The sequence below is a fragment of the Saccopteryx bilineata genome, chromosome 4 (assembly GCF_036850765.1).
Source record: "Saccopteryx bilineata isolate mSacBil1 chromosome 4, mSacBil1_pri_phased_curated, whole genome shotgun sequence".
Taxonomy (NCBI): Eukaryota; Metazoa; Chordata; class Mammalia; order Chiroptera; family Emballonuridae; genus Saccopteryx; species Saccopteryx bilineata.
The window spans coordinates 78166298-78186154 of record NC_089493.1 but is presented as its reverse complement, the minus strand read 5'-3'; the positions used below and the strand labels follow the sequence as shown (position 1 = coordinate 78186154).

General features: G+C 35.3%; 1 protein-coding gene across 3 annotated transcripts in view; it reads right to left on the bottom strand.

Annotated features, from left to right (window-relative positions):
• Nucleotides 1-19857, bottom strand: part of UBR1 (ubiquitin protein ligase E3 component n-recognin 1) — a 181514-nt gene that overhangs the window by 74009 nt on the left and 87648 nt on the right. For all 3 annotated transcript variants that reach the window (XR_010731307.1, XM_066276885.1, XM_066276886.1), the window contains exons 21-30: nt 17791-17915; nt 15642-15694; nt 13820-13922; nt 13300-13348; nt 12814-12968; nt 11799-11898; nt 10069-10178; nt 7894-7980; nt 6603-6784; nt 1852-2057 (exon numbers count right to left, since the gene is read on the bottom strand). Coding sequence is in view for 2 of the 3 variants with exons in the window: in XM_066276885.1 (XP_066132982.1) it covers nt 1852-2057; nt 6603-6784; nt 7894-7980; nt 10069-10178; nt 11799-11898; nt 12814-12968; nt 13300-13348; nt 13820-13922; nt 15642-15694; nt 17791-17915 (1170 nt within the window). In the remaining variant the exon portion in view is untranslated. The remainder of the gene's footprint in view (nt 1-1851; nt 2058-6602; nt 6785-7893; nt 7981-10068; nt 10179-11798; nt 11899-12813; nt 12969-13299; nt 13349-13819; nt 13923-15641; nt 15695-17790; nt 17916-19857) is intronic.

Below are 19857 nucleotides of genomic sequence, written 5' to 3'. Positions count from 1 at the left end.
CAATATCATGAGTGCAGGGTAATAGTAAGTCAAAAGAGAAAAATATAAAACTAGACTTCCAGGTATGATTGTAAAATTAGTATGAATTAATGACTAGTTCTATTCTTGATTTACATTTTTATTTTGAACACTAGGTTTAAGTTGCATAATCTTGGTTGTTGAAGTTATTTTCTATGACTTACACACATTTACCTTTGTCATTTTATGAATAATTTAACTGGGTAATTTTAAGGGATATTTATGGGCATTATAATCTACTGGATAAAAGCTGATTATGGGATTCAAAATCTGGTTTCATCCCTTATAATTCATGGTCTTGGGCAAGTTACTATACTTCTCAGCCTCTCAGTTCCTTCATCTATAAAATGGAGCCAATATTGGTACCTAATTCATAGAGCTATTATAAAGATTAAGTAAATATACAGAAAGCACTTACTCTGTGCCTTGTATATGGTCAGTATTCAATAAATGTTAGCTTTTAAAAAAATCAATATTATTCCATGGGTATTTTAAAAATAGAGCATCGAGGCCCTAGCTGGGTAGCTCAGTTTGTTAGAGTGGGTTCAAACCCTGGTCAGGGCACATACAAGAATCAACTAATGAATGCATAAATAAGTGAAACTACAAACTGATGTTTTTCTCTCTTTTTATCCCACTTCCTCTCTCTTAAAACAATTAAAAAAAATAAAGCGACTAACTCCCAATGTATTTAAGAAGTACTTACTCACATACCTACTTACATAGCAATACTAATGCATTGCGAATTAGTATTCTTTTTTTTTTTTTTTTTTACAGAGACAGAGAGTGAGTCAGAGAGAGGGACAGACAGGGACAGACAGACAGGAACGGAGAGAGATGAGAAGCATCAATCATTAGTTTTTCATTGCGCATTGCAACACCTTAGTTGTTCATTGATTGCTTTCTCATATGTGCCGTGACCGTGGGCCTTCAGCAGACCGAGCAACCCCTTGCTGGAGCCAGCGACCTTGGGTCCAAACTGGTGAGCCTCGCTCAAACCAGATGAGCCCGCACTCAAGCTGGCGACCTCGGGGTCTCGAACCTGGGTCCTTCCGCATCCCAGTCCAACGCTCTATCCACTGCGCCACCACCAGGTCAGGCCGATTAGTATTCTTGCCAAGAAAATGCTTACCATGAGCCAAATCATGAGACAATAATCAGACACATCCCCAATGTAAGAAACAGTATAAGACTATTGGCTTGTATTCTTCAAAAAAGTTATCATTATGGAAAGAAAAAAGGCAAGTGACTATTCTAGATTAAAACAGACTAAAAGAGACACAACTATAGCAACACATGAAACATGTCCGGATCCTACAATGAAAAAGAAGTCTAGCTAACAAAAGACATTTTGAGGGTAGCTGGGCAAATTCAAATATGGATTTTATATTAGGTAATATTTCTGAAATGTTATTCTTTTCCTAAATGTTATAATGATACAGTACATACATAATAGATTGTCCTCAGTTTTAGAAAATGCATATGGACAAATTTAATGATGAAATATCATGATGACTGCATCCAACTTTCAAATGGTAGAGCAATGAGAAATAAGAGACAGAAAGAGAGGGGAGAGAGGGGGAGAGGGGAGAAGGAGGGAGAGAGAGAAAGCGAGAGAGTGAGAGATGGAGGGAGAGAATATGAACAATGTGGCCAAGGAGCCAATATTGCATGTAAAAACCAAAAGACCATTTTAAATATAAGTAAATTGTAATTTGACCACATAAAGCTAAATATAATTTCGCTCCCAAACTTCTTTCAGGTAGTATTTTTTCTAATTACATAAGTATGAAAAGAAATGTCCAAAAAGGATATTTATGAAACAATACATACCCCCTGAGAGTTCTATGGGTTTTCCCCTGTGCTGGGTTAAGGCGGTGGATTTCTGGACACAGGCCGATAATACCATGGCATTATTTTCTATTTTCACCTCTTGTTCTTCTTGGCAGAGGATGCATGTCAGCACCTCCTTTTCAGTAACAGATGGACCCCGTTTTGGACCCAAAGCAATTCTACAGTAGTCACTGACTGCTGGGATGCTACCAAAAGAAATGACCGGAAATGAGGACACGTTTTGATCACTTGTCTTTATGTTTTGGTAGATTTTAAGTAACTATAGGGCAAGAACTTTAAGAATAAAAACAAAACAAAAATTATATTTAGCAATATTAGCTTAAAATCTTTCCCCTTTATTTTTCTGGCTTTTATCAGTTAATTTGCTTACTAGAAAATACATTTTTGTTGCTAAATGCAAAAAAAAGCAGATCACAAAGCAGAATTTATATTATAATTATATTTTATTGTATCTAAAAGCTGGGCTATCTGTTTTTTTCTGATTATAAAATTAACACATGCATATTAAGAAATTTTGGAAAATCTAGAAAAGTATAAAAAAAGCATTATATTCTCACAACCTAGAGATAATCACTTATATATTTCTGTTTGTAACAGTTTTTATATAATTAAGATTATATTATATATACAGATTTGCATCCTGCTTTTACTCACTCATATTTTAGTTGTTTTTTCCTCTTGTTAAAAGTTCTTCAGAAACATTATTTTTAAACGGCTCCACAGTACTCTTACTAAATGTGCAATAACAGTTTTATCCATTCCCTCTTATTAGCATTTAAGTTTCTATTCTATTTCAGTAACTTTGGTAGCTATTAAATTTAGCAATTCCTAGGGTCAATCTGTATGATAATAATATAATAATAATACTAAATATTTATAAAGCACTAATTGCAATGTGAGATACTGTTTCAAATTCTTTTTTTTCCTATGTTTTAATGTGTTACCATTTCTTTTTTTTTTTTTTTTTTCTGTATTTTTCTGAAGCCAGAAACGGGGAGAGACAGACTCCCACATGCGCCTGACCGGGATCCACCTGGCACGCCCACCAGGGGGCGATGCTCTGCCCCTCCGGGGCGTCGCTCTGCCGCGACCAGAGCCACTCCAGCGTCTGGGGCAGAGGCCGAGGAGCCATCCCCAGCGCCCGGGCCATCTTTGCTCCAGTGGAGCCTCCGCTGCAGGAGGGGAAGAGAGAGACAGAGAGGAAGGAGAGGGGGAGGGGTGGAGAAGCAGATGGGCGCCTCTCCTGTGTGCCCTGGCCAGGAATTGAACCCGGGACTTCCGCACGCCAGGCCGACGCTCTACCACTGAGCCAACCGGCCAGGGCCCTGTTTCAAATTCTTTACACTATCCTAACCTGTTTAATCCTTCCAACAATCCTACGAGGTAGGTACTGTTGTTACTTCCATTTTTCAGATGAAGAAACTGAGGCCTGTGATGATAAGAGACTTAGCTAATGATTTATCACTAGGAAGTAGCAGAGCCAGGATTTAATGCAGATGAAGTGACTTCCTAGGCCATGTTCTGAACTACTCTGCAATATTGACTATCTGTACAAGAAGCTCTCTTAAATGTCATAGATCATTCAATAAACTGGGAATAACTTAAATGTTTATCATCATAAGTGTAAATGAAATTACATAATAAAGAATACTATGCAGTTTTTAAAAGGTGGGTCTAGCTAGTTGTGAGACCTCCTAGGAAGCATCCGGCAATAAATAAAATAAGAACTATTAGGGGACACTACTAGAATTTTGTGGATGAGGGGCCAGAGATGCTAAATATCCTACAATTCATGGAGCATAAAAAAGAATTGCTACCCAAATACCAACAGTGAGAAACACTAAGCTCGTTTTATAAATGTAAGAATATACATAGATTTCCCAAATATACTACCATGTGGAAATGCAAAGTTGCAGAATATGTACATAATAACATTTGTGCAAATAAAACAAAAGACTGAATGACACTATATAATTCCTATGGCTACATGTATTTGTATGTAATAGCAAAGTAAAAATTATAACAAGACATATGTAAAATTTGTTATCTCTGAGAAAGGGGTCTAGGATTTCTGTCATTGCTCAAATAGAACTTGAGTTTTATCTCTAACATCTGATTTTATTAAAAAAAATAAGTTACTGTAACTGTGAAATTAAAATTTCGTTTTTTGCCTGACCAGGTGGTGGCACAGTGGATAAGAGTGTCAAACTAGAATGCAGAGGACCCAGGTTTGAAACTCTGAGGTTGCTGGTTTGAGTGTGGGCTCACCAGTGTGAGTGTAGGGTCATTGGCTTGAGCGCGGAGTCACTTGCTCTGCTGGAGCCCCCCAGTCAAGGCACATATGAGAAAGCAATCAATGAACAACAACGAAGAATTGATGCTTCTCATCTCTCTCCTTTCCTGTCAGTCTGTCCCTATCTGTCCTTCTCTCTGTCACTATCTCTGTCTCTGTCATAAATAAATAAACAAACAAACAAATAAATAGAATTTTGTTTTAAAAATGTAAGATTATTTTTGTGACTCTGGGATAGAAAAAGCCTTCTTAAAGATAATATAAAATGTTAAAACTCAGAAAGACTAATACATTTGTCTTCATCAACACTGAAAATTTCTCTATGGTTAAACTTCATAATTAATGTTAAAGAAAAATGGATGTGAGAAACACGCAACAAAGTTAAGTATACATAATTTTAAAGGACTTATACAAATTAAGATAAAAGTAAAGTACCCAACAGTGATGGGGAAAAGAAAACAGGCAACTCACAAAGACAGAATGTCACACATTATCACAAAATGTCACTAATGAACAATATTAAAAGATGTTCAACCTAGTACTAACTAGTAATCAGAGAAATTCAGACTGACACCAATTTATAATTTTGATTAGTCCAAATTTTCAAGTGCTGATAATATTAAGTATTGGTCAGAGTGAAGAACACGGACAGTTTCATACACTGTTGGGAGTAGAAACGCGTAACACTACTTTGAAGGACAATGTGACAGCATATTAAATTTTAAATAATTATGACTCAACCCTTTCACTTATTATATTCTACCCTTGAGAGGTACTTGTACAATTATAGAAAAGTGCACATATAAAACCTTTCTACACACACACACACACACACACACACGTTTATAATAACAGAAAATTGGGAAATAAGGAGAAAACTACTTAAATGTCCAAAATAAATAAAATATTGAATATATGTGTGTGTGTGTGTGTGTGTGTGTGTATCCACATTATGGAAAACTATGCAGCAGTCATAAAGAATGATAAAGAACTTATACTATATATATATATATATATATAGTAATCATTCTTTGTAGTTTTTGTTAGTATGAGTAGCTTCACGATTACAGACATATTATAGAAAGAATGTTTCTATTGTTACTGAAAAAGCACAATTTACTAAAAGTATCCATAACCCACATTGTTTTAAAAAGCTGTGAAAGCTTGTTTTTAAAAAATAAGTATAGGAAGTATTTTCAATATCTTAAATTGGAATGTTGTTCAATGTACTGTTATTTTGCCTCCTCCTTTTTCTCATTGTATCTATATGACAGCCCATAAACTGTGGCTCTCAGAAAGCAAATCAATTTCCCCAAGAGCATACTACAGTTATGATTCAGAGCACCAGATGTACAGATTCCCATTCCAATGGGCTATCCATGATTATAACTATATGCATTGTCTTCTCCCTCTTTAAGAAAAAAAAATATACATATAAGGTCTACCGGAAAGTTCTGTCCATTTTGGGAATAAAACAAAATACAAATTTTTCTTACCGTCAATAAACTTTATTAAAATAATATATTTCCACACCAATCCTATCTTCCAAATATGGTCCGAAATGGTTTGCTGAGCTGAATTAAGTCTTTCTGCGATCTCCGATGTTGTCAGAAAAGGATCTTGTTCCAACATGGTCTTAACATCGTCATCGATCAAAGATGGTCGTCCAGAAAGTGGCTTATCAGAAAGGTCGAAATCACCTGTTTTGAATTTTTCGAACCATCTTCTGCATGTCCTATCAGAAACTGTACCTTCACCAAACACTTTCAATAAATTTCTACATGCTTCTGTAGCATTTCTTCCTTGTTGAAATTCGTATACAATACAGTGGCATAAATGAACTTTATCAGTAGCCATGGATACACTATCGCTTCACACATAAGACTAACGTGAATCAACTTTGTTTTAGTTAATTTGCTACGTCAGTATGTATACATTAAGTGATAAAAATAGAGAGGCACACATGCGCCAAATAAACGTGCTTACGTGTCAAAACTTGTGATAGAAACGGACAGAACTTTCCGGTAGACCATATATATATCCATGGTATATATATATATACCATCTTTCTTGTGAGGGATTTTTTTCCAGTCCATAATAACTACAGTCACTTTTTATCAGAAATCATAAAAATGTAAAATATATGAACTGATGCATAATTTTGTATCTAAAAAAGCCCACGTATATAAGATAACAAAAGTCTATTTCTACTTCTTCTGTTAAATCTTTCTTTTTTGTGCATAAGTGTTCCCAAAACACTGTTTCTTAACATAAAATTACATTCAATTCATACCTTAAACCTTTACTGTCCCCTTTTTACCTTAAAAATAATGTAATTTCTCATTATAAAATATATTTTGGAAAAACATTTAAAACGAATATATAATTTTTCCTCCAAAAATCAAGTTGTTAATTTTTAGTTTTGCTTTTATTTTACCTCTCTTCCTCCATAATGGAGTCTTCTTTCCCAGACATCTCTGATGTACTATCATACATGAGTTTGTGAGTTTCAATGAAGTTTTTCTGTAAGGCAGACATCTGAGCCATGATCTTCTGGCGATGCAGCCTAGCAGCTTCAGCTTTTCTTTTTCGTTCTGCTTTTTCTTTATCATGAGTAATCTAGGTATGACAAAAATCACAAAAATTAGGTAAGAGCTATTGTTACAATTCACATATACTGTTCAGCCAGGCGAGTTTCCTAGAGTAAGAATCTGACAAAGTTGATTACCCCATTCCTTAATCCTAGATTCAATCTTATGCCTCAAAATTAGCATCCATTCTCCATCACATCACACACCTAACTGTTCCTTTGGTTGTTTCAATAATTTACCATAGGGGCCAACCAAGTACTGTAAATACCTAATAAACTTTTTTATACTCAGTGCAGGTACATTAAGAAAAATATTAAATGCAACAAAATTTTGAAATCATTTGTCATTGATTTAATCATTGACAGTTAATCAATTTAAGTAAACCTAATGATGTTCAACAGTTACTGCTAAACATTTGCTAAGAATGAGAACTTGAACAATATTATTGAGATGTACTGGCATTGTTTTATTGTGTATTCTAACTGAAACCCAGTGTTTTCCTTCATAACTACAAGTAATTATTTTAAGATTTAAATAACCAAAACCTGATTCATTATATTAAGGAAATTAACAGCCTAAATATTACTGTATTTCACTGACTCTAAGATATACCATTATCATATGTTCCACTAAGAATGCTACTGATTAAATTATAAGGAGCCATAGATTGTAAGACATATCCCAATTTCACATATTAAAACATTTTTTAGATTAAAGTATTTCCTAAAGAGCTCCTTGGATGACCTGCGGTGGCACAGTGGGTAAAACATCGACCTGGAATGCTGAGGTCACCAGTTCAAAAAAAACCCTGGGCTTGCCTGGTCAAGGCATATATGGGAGCTGATGATTCCTGCTCTTCCCCCACCTTCTCTCTCTTGTTCTAAAATGAATAAAATCTTAAAAAAAAAAGAGCTCCACTGCACATCTATTTCCTCTGAGTTTATAAAATACATGTACTATATTGACTAACTACAAGTCAAGTACCACTAATCCCTGAAGTGTAGACACTTAGTGAACAGTAGAAATGGACATCTCACATACTTTACATCAAATAGGTTCCTTCTAACAAAAAGAAGCAGCTCCCTTATCAGTAAACTTCAAAGACAGAGATGAATGTCACCATTATTATGGTATTACCTCATCATTCTTAATAGAGTCCGATTCTGATGCAGTTGCTACAATTAAACAAGATTTTTCTCTTAATCGCTTAACTGTATCAAACATCTGAAAAACAAATGAAACGTTAAAAAATTTGATTACATTGAACAGGAACAGAAAAACTGATCTGATTTTGTCATCATGTCTCCAAATATCTTTGCCTTAAACTCACACAACTACATATATACACAGTGACTCCTGATTGTGGAAAACACCTCCCCTAGTTTATTAGCAATCCAGCTGAGGAGAAGGTTGCAGGTAGCAAAATCAACTAATTCAGTTTGCAGGTATGACCATACCTCTGTTATTGCTAGGGAAAATATTTTAATTCTTTATATTTAAATACATTCTCATAAAAAGCAATCCTGCTATATATACAAAATTACTGTTTCCTGCCTTCCATTTTCACTTAATCATTTATCTTTAGAGATAGTTCCATATGTATAGCTTTATCATTCTTTTTACCAAATATCAAGGTTTCACCTATATGATGGTATATCCATAAATTTACTAATACAGTATTTTGAAGAAGCCTCACTCTCATTGGACAAAATCTCCCACAAGGAACTTACAATACAACTTTATATTAAGCACTAAATAAAATATCTAATGTTTATAAGAGCAGATACTTGTGTTTTTTGTATATTTTGACAATAAACTTTGGTAGTCCAATAGAAAATAAATTTTCAGTAATAAGTCTTCAATTTATAACAATACCCTTGTCTGCAGACTATAAGTGTTGAACTAATAAATGACAGTTCAATTTACTTTCTTAATACACACAGAATAGTTAAGTACTATCTTTGTTTCTCTTTTAATTTTGTATTTTTAAATGATTATACTGGTAAATTTAACACAAATATTAAATATTCATGAAATCTATATAAAAAGAAATCTTAATAATAACATTGCTAGTTTATAGTTACATATCAAATTACATTAAGCTTACTTAAGAAATGTCTTAGATTAAGTAAGAAAAAGGGCTGATTTCAAAAAAAAAGAAAAAAAGGGCTGATTTCTTGAAGTACATATTAGTACAAAGACCTTCATTTTATATGAATATGAAAAATAACTTCTATATCCTAATTACCAAAACAATTATCTAGCTGATAAGGTTATATCAAAAGGTTTTAATAAATACAGTAAGGGGAAACTCTATAACCTTGGCTTCCTGCTTCAATGTGGGGGGGGGTCACTGGCTCAGTTGGAGGCCCCTCTCCCCCTCCATCAGGGCACCTATGAAGAAGCTGTCAATAAACAACTAAAGTGCCGCAACTACAAGTTCATGCTTCTCATCTCTCTTTTGCTGCCTTTGTCTCTTGTCTCTCTCACACTAAAATAATATCCTTCAATGGTTTCCCACTATTCTCAAAAATAATATACACTCCTTTACCCTGACCTGTAATGTCCTATATTTCCTGGTTCCAGCTGCCCCTCTGACCTTGTTGCCTACTTTTCTCTCCATCTCCCCATTTACCACAGTCATGCTGGCCTTCTTTCTGGCCACCTTAGCGCTTTTTGCTTTGCCATTCCTTCTTTCTAGAGTACTCTTCCAGATTTTTATAAGTCTAGCTTCATGTCAGTCAGTTCCAATGTCACCTTCTAAGAGAGAACTTTTCTGATTATCCATCTAAAGTTACTCCCTACTCATCTGAATTATCCTGGTATTTTCCTGTCAGGCATCCCCAAACTATGGCCCCGCTGGCTGCATGTAGCCGCCTGAGGCCATTTATCCGGCCCCCTGCAGCACTTCCAGAAGGAGCACCTCTTTCATTGGTGGTCAGTGAGAGGAGCACTGTATGTGGCAGCCCTCCAACGGTCTGAGGGACAGTGAACTGGACCCCTGTGTAAAAAGTTTGGGGACCCCTGGATCTCAATTGGTATGTAAACTCCATGATAGTAAGCACTTTATCTGTTTTGTTGAGAGTCTAGAAATGAGTGCAGCACACTGCAGAATTCAATAAATGCTAGTTGAATAACACAAATGAATCATTAAAAAAAATCCACTAAAACACAGAATTACTAATATGAAACATAGAACCATAAAAACCAGTAGTAAATAATTTCACAGGTATATAGAGGTAAATCTTAGAGGTAAGCAGAAGATTCTTAAATAATTAAACCAAGATATAATCAGTTATCTTCCAGGTTTACCTGGAGTATCCATGTTATCATGTCCTTCTGACCTTCTAACTGGGGAATTCCTTTAAGTTTTTCCAAAAGCATTTGTATATTCTGAGCATTCATGGCCGAACTTCCTAATCCTTTTTTAAAATACAAAAGTTATATACCACAAATATATCTTTATTATATATAAATTATAATTTATAGTTAATGTTATTCATATTGATAACCAAAATTTGCAATTAATCCCTTAACTACATTAAGTTTTTAATGGGAGAATCTACAAATACATGAAGTACTAAGTACTGAATTAAACAACTTGAAAACTTGAATTACTTTAGGTATCTCTAGTTCATTTTCCACTGGGACTGCTAAGTGACAGCTACTCATACTAATCTGTCTCTTGCCTTTCCTCCACATGTCTCACTGTTTAATAAAAGTACTTAAATAAGAACCAAATTTCCAAAAATATAAAAGTGGGAGCTGTCTTGGCCATGGCCAGTAACATAATGGATAAAGAGTTGGCCTATGGCCTGGCGTGCGAGGGACCCGGGTTCGATTCCCAGCCAGGGCACACAGGAGAAGTGCCCATTTGCTTCTCTACCCCCACCCCCCCCTCCTTCCTCTCTGTCTCTCTCTTCCCCTCCCGCAGCCAAGGCTCCATTGGAGCAAAGATGGCCCGGGTGCTGGGGATGGCTCCTTGGCCTCTGCCCCAGGCACTAGAGTGGCTCTGGTCGCGGCAGAGCGACGCCCCAGAGGGGCAGAGCATCACCCCCTGGTGGGCAGAGCATCGCCCCTGGTGGGCGTGCCGGGTGGATCCCGGTCGGGCGCATGCGGGAGTCTGTCTGACTGTCTCTCCCCATTTCCAGCTTCAGAAAAATACAAAAAAAAAAAAAAAAAAAAAAAAAGAGTTGGCCTGGAGCGACGAGGCCACCAGTTGGAGCCCAGGGTCAATGGCGCAATCCTGAGGGTGCTGGCTTAATCCTCAGGGGTGTTGGAGAAGCAATCAATGGCACAACTAAGTGGAAGAATGAGTTGATGCTTCTCTTTCAAAAACATGTGGGAGCTGTTATTTCTATAAACTGAATAGATTTATGATGTCCTCAAGGATCTAAAAAAGTGTATAAATACAAATAAGATGCTTTCTCCTCTTGGTCTTATAATCGACATCCCTAGGATGTGTTTTGGGAAAAGCTGTCTTAATCAGGTAACATTTAATAAAAATCTAATCGCCCTGGCCGGTTGGCTCAGTGGTAGAGCGTCAGCCTGGCGTGCGGAAGTCCCGGGTTCAATTCCCGGCCAGGGCACACAGGAGAGGCGTCCATCTGCTTCTCCACCCCTCCCCCTCTCCTTCCTCTCTGTCTCTCTCTTCTCCTCCTGCAGCCGAGGCTCCACTGGAGCAAAAGATGGCCCGGGCGCTGGGGATGGCTCCTTGGCCTCTGCCCCAGGCGCTGCTAGAGTGGCTCTGGTCGTGACAGAGCGATGCCCTGGATGGGCAGAGCATTGCCCCCTGGTGGGCGTGCCAGGTGGATCCCGGTCGGGCACATGCGGGAGTCTGTCTGACTGCCTCCCCATTTCCAGCTTCAGAAAAATACAAAAGGAGATGACGTCGGAGTAATGGCGGGGTAGGAAGCGATACCGATAAATCTCCCCCAAAACAGAAAAATACAAAAAAAAAAAAATCTTAACTAAATTTATCCTATTCTTCCAGGTTGAAGACAGTGCAAAACGAACACTAATTTACTCAGATTAAAACATACTTGAAGCCTTATGATAAAAGTCAAAAGTCACTTCTTCTTCAGGAGCTTTTTGAAGCTGTTGCTTTTCTTCTAGTAAGCCCAATGCCAGAATATGAAATGCCTAAAGGAGAAATATATAAGAAAATCTTTAAAACTGTGCTTCTTCACATAAGTATATTTTAAATTCAAGTATAAAAACAAGGGATAGCTAAAAATAAAATAGGCAAAGGTTACAAACCAGCATTTTGAAGAAAGAAATGATAAATACATATATAAAAAATGTTCAACCTCACATCAAATTAAAGGAGTGTTGCCTGACTGGTGGTGGTGCAGTGATATAGAGTGTCGAGCTGGGACACTGCAGTCTCAGGTTCAAAACTCCTAGGTTGCCAGCCTAAGCACAGGCTCACCAGCTTGAGTGTATCGTCACTGGCTTGAGCATGGGATCATTGACATGATCCCATGGTTGCTGACTTGAGCCCAAAGATCACTGGCTTGAAGGCCAAGGTCACTGGCCCAGTCTGAATCTCCCTCATCAAGGCATGTATGCAAAGCAATCAATGAACAATTAAGGTAATGCAACTATGTACAAGTTGATGCTTCTCATTTCTCCCTTTCTCTCTCTCTCGCTCAAAAAAAATATGATGCAATAACATGCCAGTTTATTATTAGCAGGAGCAGTCTTTTAAATATTTATTTATTTTAACTGAACTTATTGGGATGACACTGGTTCACAAACCCATACAGGTTTCAAGTGCACAACTCAACAAATTACCATCTGTCAGGCCCTTTAAAAAAAAAAAGTTACACACACACACGCACAAAAACAAAAAAAATGGTTCCCAAGAGCAAGAATGCTAAAAACATAAGAGTGTGTGACTAAGAAAACCTGTGCCACACCGATGCTATTTTTATTGATTCCTGAGTCTCAGGTACAAAAGTTGTGGTTCTGACTCAAGTTAGATATTTAGATCAGGAATCTTCTTCAGACCTCCACGAACTTATAAAGTAGAGAAAATATTTCAGGTATACATACCATCTGGAGCATCCCTTCAGTCCACAAGTTAGAATCTGTGTCTAATGCCCGTTCAAATACGGTCCTGAGAATGTACACCATGATATCACAATTTAAAAGGTTAATCACTTTGCTGAAAGCAGGGCAAAATTCAGGAGGAGGTGGTGGTGGTAATGCTATAGTGGGTAAGAGATGGATAAAAAAAAAAGACAGACAAGTACATTTTTATTTGGGTTATTCCACATGCAAAATTGCAAATGACAAAGTCATGTATTACATGTGAAAACAACAAATGATCTTTGTTATCTTTAAAGCACTAAAAACATCAATGTCAAGAGAAATATAAGTCACTATGTCAATCACCCAAAATAAACTCCATTTGCTATAAATTTAAAATTCTATCACCATTGATGTAGGCCATATCTTAAAACAAAACACTCGATGGTTGGCTGATAACAAAACAAGAGAAAATATCAAAATGAGTCAATTCAGAATCTCACTTTTTACCTTCATCTTTGTTTTCTTGTTTTCTCTTTTTCTTCTGCATATGTTCAGCCTGTACATTAAAAAAAAAGTCTATCATTAAATGTACTGCTTGGTAAGAATGCCTACAAATGAAATACTTTGAAGCAGGCAGAAAAAATCCACCTATCAACCAAAATATTTTATACACTTAACTGTGTATTCAAAATGCTACTTTGCTCCAGAAACAATGGCTGCCCTAGGGAAGGCCACTGCAAAATAGATGGTAATATCTCTCCTTAAGATTTAGTGCCCATTTTTTCAGTCAATAATATTCACGTAGTGTCTATTGTTAGATACTTTTGGTATAACTAGGAAAATTTGAATATTACCTGTATACTAGATTAACATTATTGATTTAATTTTAATTTCTTAGGTGAGAGAATGGCCTCTATTAATGAGAACCAGTATAAATAAAGCTACAGAAAAACAAGAAATTTTTCTGTGGAGTTAGAAAGCATGAAGCATTTTAGATTTATTTTCTGAAGAGGATACCTTTTCATACCTTGCTATGCTGTGTTTTGGAGTAATGATAAAAGTACATATTGAAGTCTTTCAGTGATTCATCTTTCAGTTCATAAACTCCATGGCCTGAAACACCTGGTTTCCTAATTAAATAGAAAATACAGAGATGAACTTCAGTCTTCTTCAAGTATAAAATACAGACAAAATAAGAACCTAAAAATAAATCTAAAAATAAAAATCTAGAGGAATAAAACATATATATCTCACTCAGTTTGCTTAAACTAAAATAAAAATTTTCATTCCAATAGTAAAACTAAAAACCTATCCCGTATGTTCAAACTCCTGATAATAGCTGAGCTGTGTTTCATAACCATAAAATTCAAACAAATCTGAGGAAGTTTGTTTTATACTACATCAAACTGATCTCATGCCCTTCTTAAATTCCTAAGGCTTCTTGTTAGCCTCTGAAGCCTAAAGGTTGCCTGTTAAACTAAAGCACATTATATCATCTAAGGTTAAAACTAAAGTGGTAGTGAGACATTATGTCCTCAATAAACTGTAGATGAAAATATAGTGTTGAATCCTCTATACAGCACTACAGGGAAAAGCATCAAGGCAAAAGGAGTACACCATTTTTGCTCTGCACATTTAAATAGCTTTTTGTTTCTAATTCTTCACTGAAATATTTCATTGAACATTATTAGAGCACTGAAAAAGCTACCTATTTTTTTTTTTTTTTAACAGAGACAGAGAGAGAGAGTCAGAGAGAGATAGATAGGGACAGACAGGAATGGAGAGATGAGAAGCATCAATAGTTTTTCGTTGCGACACCTTAGTTGTTCATTGATTGCTTTCTCATATGTGCCTTGACTGTGGGGCTACAGCAGACCAAGTAACCCCTTGCTCGAGCCAGCGACCTTGGGTCCAAGCTGGTGAGCTTTGCTCAAACCAGATGAGCCCGCGCTCAAGCTGGCAACCTCAAGGTCTCGAACCTGGGCACTTCTGCATTCCAGTCTGGTGCTCTATCCACTGCGCCACCGCCTGGTCAGGTGCTACCTCTATTTTTAAAGCTATTTGAAACTAGTAATTTATCTATAAATATAATACTGAAACAAGTAGAAGTTCACTACCAGTATCAAATTTTTAAATTTCAAGAATTAATCACTTAAACTTTTATTTGTATTTTTATATATCTCAAAGAATCAAAGGATTGTAAAATACCGTTTAAACTTACTAGAAGTTTCATGTTCAGGATAAACGATTTTTAAACTCTGGATGAAAACATAATAGTTTAAGGTATCTGTGTTTTACCTTAGGACAACTGATGCATGCCAATATTCTTGTGTGTGTGTGTATGTGTGTGTGTGTGTGTGTGTGTGTGTGTGTGTGAGAGAGAGAGAGAGAGAGAGAATACTTCCAAATTAAATTAAAATATGTAAATTTAAAATTGGTTGTGTATCCAATCTGCCCCAGATTCAGTAAATAAAAACAAACAAAACAGAAAAATCTAATAGAGAAAAGTCTAAAATGAATGTATAAAATAAAAATTTATAGAATTTAACAGAATAAAACTTGCAGAATAAATTTATAGATAAAATCATAGTTTCTTTTATGGGAAAAGTTTTGTTATGTGCTAAGTCACTTAATATCACACATACTGGTATTTCTCATTCATCTGCCCAAAATACTCATTTCTTTAACAAAGATGTGCTAAGTGCTTATTTTGTATCCCTCATTCTCCTTTTAATCTGTACTCATCTCTTGGGAGTTTAGGCATGAATTTTAGAGCTTCTATAAAGTATCCAAGGTACAAGAACAAAGATCATCTACTCTCATAGTAAGCATAACCATTAAGTACTTACTTAAATGTGGCCACTTTGTTTATGACATTCTCTAAGCCAGTTTCATTATTTTCCTGTTGAAACAATATTTTTGTTATTTTTACCTCATGTAATGACTTTTTCTTCTCTTACTGTGAACTAAAATAGATTTTATAAATAAATAAAAAATCCATTTCTAATATAAAAATTAGGTCTAAATCCAATTAGCTTTGTTTGGAGGGAACAATTTCTTGAGATAAGACTTAGGTATAAATTGCTTAAGGAAGAAATTTCATCTAAGTTTGCCCTCATGCACGTATACACACACACACACACACACACACACACACACACACACACACACACTTTAAAGAAAACAAGAACTTCTCTTTCTGTAGTATGTTCATCATCCACACCATTTAAGCACATGTCCATGATGTACTAATTCCTAAAATCAAGGTAACAAAGTAAATGGGACCTACAGCAAAACATTTATGTAATGTCCAGATGTATTCAGGTTTTTGCAATTATATTACAGTTTTGTTTACTTTCTTAATTGGCCTAAACTTTTCTTTCAACAAGAATTTTTTTAATAAAGTCATTTAAAATCAGGATAAGGACCTAGTTAAAGATGATAGATTCCTAGTCTTGCAAAAATTAAGAAAGACTCCTTTTAAAGCAGAACAAAACACGTACTTGGGGTAAGCAGTGAAAAGTTGGGTATACCCTGAAGAATATTTTCAATAAAGTGCGGTATGTACATTACTAGCAGTATGTGAAATTACTTTAGGTGGCACACAGTGATATATTTTAAAAAATTTGAAGTTATTCACTTTCTAAAATATGTATTCAGGATAAAAAAATAATCCAGAACATCAAACCTGTTATTTCACTTATATTATTGCTTAGAAAGATGCTAAGGAAAATTAAGTAAATTGATTTTAAAATGTATTCATAATTATAAAATTGATTAATGGGTAAGCAAAACTTATGATATACCAAATGAATACAGTTTAAGAATTAGTTAATAATGAAACTGAAACTAGGCTTATCAGAAAGATCACTTTGTAAGGTATATAAATGTCTAGTCACTATGTTGTACACATGAAACTAATACAATATTGTATGTCAACTGTACTTTAAAAATAAATTAATTTAAAAAATGAAACTGGAAAAGAGATACAAATAATTTGGGAAGAAAATGACCAACAGTCAGTCAAAGCTTATTTTTATTCTACTTCTCTGGAAAGCCCTGATAGTGTAGATAAGTCTGATTTTCTTTTAAGAATCACTGTTACAATTCATAATTAAATCTCGAGGAAAAAAATGACTCATAATCTTTAGAACTATTACTTAAATATCACTATATATATATATATATATATATGGACATAAATATCATCTGTGGCAGCCCTGATAAGGCACCCTACACACCTCCAGTCTGAGGGAATAGATAGTAATACAGGCTCACTCTGGGAGACATGGAAAGGCATCAAACCTTGTTTAGACCACTAAGCAGTCTAGGATACATCTATCTAATTTCCTTCTCTCTTTGCTTTACCTGGAGTCAGACTTGCATCATAGTCTGTTGGCTGCCCTCCCCAAGTCTTTCTCAGCTTCCTCACCATTTTCTCTCCTAGGCACTGTTCATAATAAAATCTTAAATGTTTTGTTTTGACATTTGCTTCTCAGACAATCCAAACTAACATTCCACCCAAATAATCTCAGTATTTTAGGTAGCCCCCCCTTTCCTCTAAAAAAAATCTTATTTTAAATAAAAAAGTCAAGGAGTGTCTTGCTCTAAACAGGTGTCCCCAAACTATGGCCCGCGGGCCGCATGTAGCCCCCTGAGGCCATTTATCTGGCCCCGCCACACTTCCGGAAGGGGCACCTCTTTCACTGGTGGTCAGTGAGAAGAGCACTGTATGTGGTGGCCCTCCAACGGTCTGAGGGACAGTGAACTGGCCCCCTATATAAAAAGTTTGGGGACCCCAAATGTCCCTAAATAGCTACAATGTTTCTAAATGTTTCTTAATGCCCAAAAGCCCAGACTTAAAAGTTTTATACCATTAAAAAATTAATGGTGACAATTTTACAATTGCAAAACTTGCTAAACAAATTTTCCTAAGACTTTGAAGAAGCTTCTAATTAATCTTGAGGTAAATGAAGTAAAAAACAAAATCAGTCTTACATTCTCGGGTAAATTTTTGGCAATGGCACTGTGTGGCATGGGTTCAATACAAAGCAAGTGAATAATTTCTCTCATTGTGACCTCTTCTTTGGTCACATTTCCCACTCCAGGTACATAACGCTCTCCTAATACAAACAATGAAAACAAAAGTAAAACAATTAATTGCTTTCTATTTAAATCTCTACCAACCAGGAGACCTTACACACAGAACATTGCATTAAATTAAGTCTATAAGAGAGGCATTGAAATTATTGAACATGTTCCTAAAACTGAACAGAAGTCTATTTGCTGAAAGGAAGAAGAAAAATGAAGAGATCTAATGAACATAGGCCTTCTCCTTTCTTTACACACACACATACATATACATACACATACTCACACATTAAATAAGGCCCCTCAATTAAATTAGCATGTGTTTCTAATCCAGAAAACAAGGCAGATGGCATTGAATGAGCAGTGGCCATCATTGAATAATAGCTTTTCTTTCAAGATCTTCCTCAATTTTGTCTTTCATTGTTATTTAAGAAAGAACAAAGTGAAAACTGAAAAACAAAATACTTAAAAATGTCAAAACAATAATATGTATCAGGAATGACGTGTTGCAAAAATGCCCACATAATTAGGTGTCCATTTTCCATCTCAATAAACTACAAAATGGAGAAAGAAAATAGCTAAATTGAATAGAAAATTATTGGTGTTAATAGCAGCATCTAATTCCCATTGCCTCAAGAAGGCTTACAGTATCTGGCTTTGTCACTACTGATTTTCAATACTCTAACACGTGTACTAAGTACTATTATATCTACAACATATCATATTACAAAGATATCATATTACAAAGACAGTAATCTTTTGCCTAAAAGGCTTGATGAATTCTAAAAAATAGCAAGAGAATGACTTTTTGTTAAATGGATTTATTTCAACAGACTCATTTCTCTTTATATTTGTAAAGCGCTTCGAAATTTTCTTTTTCCTCACCAAAACAGTATTCTTTAGAACTTCAGTGTTAGAAGAAACCATAGAGCTCATGTAGATTACCTTCACGTTTTATAAATCAGGAATTTGAGACTCAAAGAATGTAAATGGGATGCTCTTGACAGTTGATAGCAAGGCCAGGACTAGATCTTCTGATTCCTAATCTGAATCTTTTTCTACTTTTTAATGTTTTCTACATTATAAAATCAAAGGTTCTGTGTATGTCTCCCTCCCTCCCTCTCTCTCTATATATAGATATAGATATATAGATATATATATACACACACACACACAAACAGAAGATCCTCAGGTTACAAAAAGTCTTGACATATGTTTTGAATTTAGGATGCTCACTCCATAAAAACTTTAAAAAATTGAGACCTGACTGTTTTGGCTATGCCGCTAGCATCGTACTTACAGATTACGTGGGTGAACTAGAATAGTTTGGTTGAGAGTAGTGGGAGAATACGCAGTATTCTTTTTCTGCGGCTTAGTTGTATTTTTATGTTCTAGATTATGATTTTACAACAGTGTTAGGATAGGTAAGTGACTTAGGCTAGGGTGTGTTTCGACTTACACCAAAATTCGGGTTATGTCTCTATCATAGGAACAGAACTATGTCATAGCTGAAGGATCCCGTGTATGTGTGTATATATATATATGTTTTTAATGTTGACTTCTAAAATTAATGAATTTAGGAATATAACAATTATTAACTAAAAATCCAATCACATAAGGACAAAAAACCCAATAAATTTAAGTACACACAATAAAAGCAAAATAATAGCAGTAATAAAATAGTAAAAATATAAAACAGCAAAAGTATTTTATTATAAAGCATTCCAAGAGCAAATATAAAAACTGTCCTCAAGTTTTTATAACTTAATAAAGTATATCATTAACTTTAAAAATCTTTACACGTTTTAATTCCATTTTTTCCATCAGTTTCTTAGAGAATATTCTGGAGAAGAGTTATACCTGGAAGATTTACATCTCACTTAGCAACAAAGGCTTACCACACTTCCTGTTGACATAAGCAGTTTGTCCAGCAACTAGCTCTTACAAACAAGTAAAATGAACCTATGTTTTCAG